Here is a 6,171-nt window from a genome sequence, read left to right as displayed (position 1 = left end):
GCTGACTATGAAGTTATGGTCAATAAGCGCAGGCTTGTGAGGCTACATGAATAACATCATCGACTGGCACAATCAATATGGGGATCTCAAGACAGGATTTACAGTAGCAAAAGGCTCAAGCTAACCTCTGCCCAAACTGCACTCTTAGGGATTTACACCAAAAGGAAGAATGGAGGACTGAGGACTACTTTATTAGAGCTCACTTAATTGAGCTCAAACTGGATTGGAATTATAGTTTCACTACCAGTAGGGCTAAATCATTTATCCATGTTTAAACTCTGAACCTCCAGCCACTAACCACCGCTAACCTTAAGCTAGCTCAATAAACAGTGGTCTGTTGGTGGACAATATTGCAATTAGAAGGTATGTGTGTTCCATTCACAAACTTCTACGAAATACTTCATATTTTGAGTTCATAATTGCACAACGTGCTCTCACAATGAGAGGAAGATGCATTGTACTATGACACACTCAAAAGGCCGTGATGAATTGGATTCGGTACTGTTAGCATGCTAGTGTGCTAGCATGTGTTTACATAGCTGGCTAAAGTATTGCTATTTAAATCAAGCAAAAGGCATTTAAGTTAATTTTCTTTGAGAGAATAAGGTCAGAATAAAGTATACACTATATGGACTAAAGTATTTGGCCACACCTATTAATTATTACTGTGATGGATGCCATCTTTGCATTAAGACGGTTCATGAAATTTCATCCCTGCTGGATATCCCACAGTTGACTGCAAGTGATATTACTTTAAAGGGGAAACATTTAGGAACAACAGCAACAAAGTCGCAAAGCAGAACACCATGTAAAATCACAGAGCAGGGTTAACGACTGCTAAGTTACCTTCATCAAATGTGCCAAAATAGCTAGAGCCAGCCCTGAAAAAGTATGCAATTTGGGACACACTATATGTCACTATAAGTCATATCCAGAATAAGTACGGTGACCAAACAAAGCTTACAGTTGTTACCTCTCATTAGCAAGTATAAAAAATTGTCAGTTATCTTTTCAGTTATTTAGTCTACTTCTATGGGTCTGATGGGCGACCTGTTAATTTAAGTAAAAAAATGTTAACCATCGGGCATGTGGTGAAAATTCAAAAATAAGATAGGATGCTGCCTATCTGATGCTAACATTAGCTGCTAACTTTACCCTAACCCAAGCAGGCTAATAGTGGCCTGTTTGGCCTCAAGTGGTGAACATTACACGCTTCAGGGAGTACTGTCATATAGCCATTAGTCAGTGAAATGACTTGTAGCCTACATGTCTATCTATTTAAAGTTCACTTACTAACGTTATCTTCCATTAACCACTAAATAGACCCCCAAAACAGCCACAAAAAGTGCTCCTTAAGTTGCTTCTTTGTGTGAAAAAAGCCTATCTGAAATATTTTGACTTTAAGAGCTTCACTACCCAGTGCTAAGTGCCTGACCTGATTGATGTTCCTGTGACTAACTGCAAGGAAACTTATTCAGCTAGTTGTGTAGGGGTGAGATATGATTTAGCTTTGAAGTTATTAAATTGGTTTCAGAAAGAGATGTGTAGTAGTGTATCTCGCCACCCAGTCCTGACCTCCTAAGTTTGGGAATCACTGGCTTGTATCTAAACAAGTTCCAGGAGCACCCTTGCTAAATCCCCCTCCCTCCTACTTTATTTTCCTCCTTCCATCATTAGTCTCACTTTCAAACTGGCATTGAGGACAGCCAAGTTCAGCACGCACACTCGCTCCCCAAAGAGCCTGCCCTCGTTTCAGAGTCCCCTCTCATGCCTCTGAGTCACAAGTAATAGTTTGTGAGGCAAAGTTCATGCACTATGACGTGACTGAATACCAAGCATCTCTTACTGTGTGACTGACAGGATGGAGAGAGGTGTGTTTCTGACTATGATATTGAAAGCTGTTCCTGGCCTGATCAATGATGTCTGGGGATGAATTATAAGGAATACGACATACATAGATTAATGGTCACCCAGAGTGTTGAGAGCATGTGTGTTCAAGAGAGATGTGGTGACATGGACACACTCACATGCACACAAGAGGGAATGTCCGGCCGTGCTGTGCCAGCTCTGTGCTGCAGACAGAGAGGCGTCTGGATAAAATATGAGCCTATGTGTCCCCTGCATACACTCATTCACATGCACAAACACACACCTCTGTCAGTGTGTAAGTGAGACGTCAGGGTCAGTGGGAGTGGATGATGACACTGTAGGCATGGCGTGGAGGGTAATGTGAATAGTGGGGAGAAACACGCCATATTTCAGGTGTTAGTCAGGATCTATATTGGTCAGAGAAGCAGGCAGGCATGCAGGCAGGGGAATCACTGCATGAAGCTACAGGAACAGGACAGTATTAACACACAAGTCTTTGTTTACTGTACAAACACACGGTTTGTCAGTGTTGCTATTTAACCTCTATTATTTGTGTTTGAGGATTATTGTGTGTCCATGGCGGTCAGTGTCACTCTGTTTATGAGGAGGCTGCCAGCTAAGAATGAAAGGCTTAGTATTACTGTAGATTTGTGGAATGAATATGGAAAGCAACCCCACACATCAAAACAATAACAATGTGAACAAATCAGTTCAAAATAAGGTTTGATGTTTGATATTATCCAGCGTTTCCCACAGGATTTTTGCAGACATGGTTGTGAGGACCCTGAACCTCTTAGGGGGTCCAGGGCTTTGCTCCCCAGGGAGAAAACTGTTTTGAAGTTGAATGCACTAATCCTGTACATTTTTAGGGCAAAATGAAGAGGAAAAAACTATGAAAAAAAATGGATTTGCCAATTACAGCTTTCATTTTTTTCCTTGTCTGACCTGACAATAAATATTTTTCATGATACATATTTTCCTGTATTAAAAGAAATCTATTATTTGCTTCTAAAGATTACTTTTTGCTGTATCTCTAATGTTTTATAAGAAGTTCTATATTTATAATAAAACATCTACTTTGTATAAATGTTCTATCTAAAAAAAATCTTCCAAACTGCAGCAGGTCACATGACTATCTCTGAATTTAACTCAAACTAATCCTCACCAGAAAGCTGTGTCACAGCCTTTATTCCCTTTATTGGTGTTTATTTTTATTCCATTTAAAGAACAGAGACATTTACAGCAGCTGTATTCTCTTTAACTCCTGAAAGGATATCCAACAGATAACTAAAATAAGAGACAGTTTCACTCAGCTACAACTGAAATCTTTTACCTGACTGCCTCTTTCCCTTTCTCTGCCTTATTAGTGGGTGCAAAGTGTTTTAACATGTTTTAAATCCCCTATAAATACTGTTATTATTTCCTGTAAAGTGATACGTCTGACTGAAGCTCGGTATTCTCACATTTTGCATGATGTAGTTTTGTCACTCAAGGCGAGAATATTACCAGAATATTTGTTGAATTAGACATTATGGTAGCATGCTACGCAGCCTGCACGTGAAAGACATAGTGGGAGCTGTTCAATCCTACATGGATAGGAGAGGGACAAATGTTTCACCTGAACTATTTCAAGGCTTCGTCTCCTGTAGCGAGAGTCTGAAGCTCAGTCACACAGCGCAGAGCGTTTGTTCATGCCACACTGTGTACCCAGAAACAGCTCACGTGCGTGTGCAGTTCACTGTTGAGCAGGCTGACGGGATGTCGGCTTTATGAAAATGTAACATTGTTGGGGCAAATTAGATTATGGCGATGAAAATCAAACTATGGTGGAGCGCCATGGTCTTGGCCAGCCTTTCCCAAACCTCAGCATGCTGTGGCCCAATTTGAGACCTGAAAAATCTTCTGGGGCCCACCAAAACACTTATTTACCTTATCAATACCAGTTAAACCACGACACCGGTTCCATAAGATGAAATAAACAATTAACAGGTGACATGACTTCAAACTTCTTTGTTTTTTTTAACTTCAGAAAATTAAAGTAATAACAATTGATCAAGTATTTTATGACCATGTAAAACATAATTTTTCACTATGATTTTTGTGTATTGCAAATGACCTCCTTCGGCCCACCTATAGAGCCTCATGGACCCAGCTGTGGGCCCCGACCCACACTTTGGGAAGCACTGGTCTAGGTAAATGATGGGAAACAGTGGCGGTTAATAATGAACATTTTGAATGAAGCCCCAAATGTAAAACAATTACTAGACTGTCTCCTTTCATGCTCCCCTCTCACAAAAAAAAGAGGTGTGTATGTATCAGTATTGGCTAGAATGGCTATTGAATGAAATATTGGCATATCAGATATAAGCAAAAATCCAGTATTGTGCATCCCTAGTTTTGTTTTTGAGGAAACAGTTTCTTCTAGAATCCAGTACTTGGATATAATAACACCAAACAGTGATGTAAAGATTCAAAGATTATCATGTTATTTAGATTTAAACAGCTAATTAAGAGTTTGTCCAAAATAAAGCAGCTATATATTCAATTTATAGTAAATCAACTATCGAGGCTTATGGACAGATTTCAGTACTTTTTAATCAAAAGTGAAAATCTTCTCACAGCCTGTGCTGAAATCTTTCATTGTCAGCTTAAACTCAACAATGATGGGCTGTTTGAACTTGAAATCATTCTGCAGAGGGATCCAAAAATAGCAGAAGTACTCTGTGAAAGCACATTTTCCTCAATCCCTTGACCCAAGGGACACAAAAAAAGTAACATTTCAGCAACTGTACAAAAAGACCAAAAATAATCACAAAGAAAGCCCTAAGACACAGAAGGCTAATAGTACAAACACAATGATGAGCTCGTTTTATTATTCATTTTTATACATGTAGACCAGAGAGGATATTATTACTATAACATAGCAGTGGAGGTTTGGCTGTCACTTCTGTTTAAGCAGCAATAAGAGCATGACATCATGACTGACAAGATTGATTTTAAAGCAGCTTTACATAGGATTTATGTCTGAAAAAGCAGATTTTTTGACACTTGTAAAGTCTCTGCTTGCTCGTTGTCAACACTCTCCAGGTGATTTATTCCCTGAACATGAAGAATGAGGAGCAGGAGGCGGCCCTGCAGTCCTTGAGCCACGCCCACCATGAAGAGCTGCACCGCATCCTGATGGAGACATGCCACGAAGGGGAGGGGTCAGCATTGAGGACACGCCTCCTTGAGCTGCAGGAGTCTCTGGATGAGCAGCAGAGAGTTGGTGCCCAGGTGTGTATGTGCATGATTGTGTCTGTGTAAGCACCTTTAACCTCCCAATCATGAGATAAACTGACCTCATTCAAGGACATGTTGTATTGCTGTTATTTAGCCTGCAAACTCCCAGGGGGGGAGGCAGCAAATCGAACACGCCCCTCATGTGACCTACAACAGTCAACCTCAGTCAGATAGCCTCTAACTTCACCCTGCCCAACACTTCATGCCTAATTTACATGCAGCACACCACAATGAAACACCAAGATGAATCATAAATACCCATCTGACGTTCTTTGGAAACAGACTGAATCTAAACAACCCAAGACATGAGACATTCTTACTGACTTTAAAGTTTAAACTCTTTATTTGGAAACATGCAGCGCTGCTCATCTGTCTGGGATGTTATTTACCTTTATATGCTTCCTTTTAGCGTGCAGCCATTTTTCTCTGCCAATTTAGGAGCATGGAATCACAAGAGCCCAACACCAAATACATCCCTAACTGTGAGCTAATTACTTCTGCTAAAAGGCTCGGTTTCTGTGAGTGTGTAAACACGCAAGTGTGGTCAAAAAGGTGTTTGTAAATTTTTGGTGACCAGAGGCCTAAACACAATACATGTGCAGAGCACACTGAAAGAGGTCTACTGCAAAACAAATACAGTTAGTAGGAAGAATATTGGAGCAGACTAGTGCCACAGTGGCTGATGTATAATTATGAGAATGCAATAAGCAGAACAATGTAGATAGCAGAGTGATATAAAATGCAGCCCGATGCTTATTACCAGATCTTTTAGAATATACATCAACAGCACTTAAAGTCAAAAGTTGATTAATATTTCACATTACATAATGATATTGCAGTTCTGCAGCAAATGTTTGTGGTAAACACAAAATCAGACCCAGATCAAAAAAGTAAAGACTCTGAATCTGCAACAGCGAGGTCACAAAGCGCCATTATCACTACACCTTTTTACTTATACATATAATTCACAGCAGTGTAATACTGGTGTTCCAGAGTGGGATTGTGAAGTTGCATTACAAC

The 6,171-nt window shown here is 40.0% G+C and overlaps 1 protein-coding gene across 4 annotated transcripts in view; it reads left to right on the top strand.

Annotated features, from left to right (window-relative positions):
• The window catches only part of fam184b (family with sequence similarity 184 member B), a 37,812-nt gene that overhangs the window by 2,622 nt on the left and 29,019 nt on the right, over positions 1-6,171 (top strand). For all 4 annotated transcript variants that reach the window (XM_041784891.1, XM_041784890.1, XM_041784888.1 and 1 more), the window contains exon 2: positions 4,957-5,145. In XM_041784891.1, coding sequence (XP_041640825.1) covers positions 4,957-5,145 — 189 coding nt within the window. The remainder of the gene's footprint in view (positions 1-4,956; positions 5,146-6,171) is intronic.

The sequence above is a fragment of the Cheilinus undulatus genome, linkage group 4 (assembly GCF_018320785.1).
Source record: "Cheilinus undulatus linkage group 4, ASM1832078v1, whole genome shotgun sequence".
NCBI lineage: Eukaryota > Metazoa > Chordata > Actinopteri > Labriformes > Labridae > Cheilinus > Cheilinus undulatus.
This window is presented reverse-complemented; position numbering and strand designations above follow the sequence as displayed.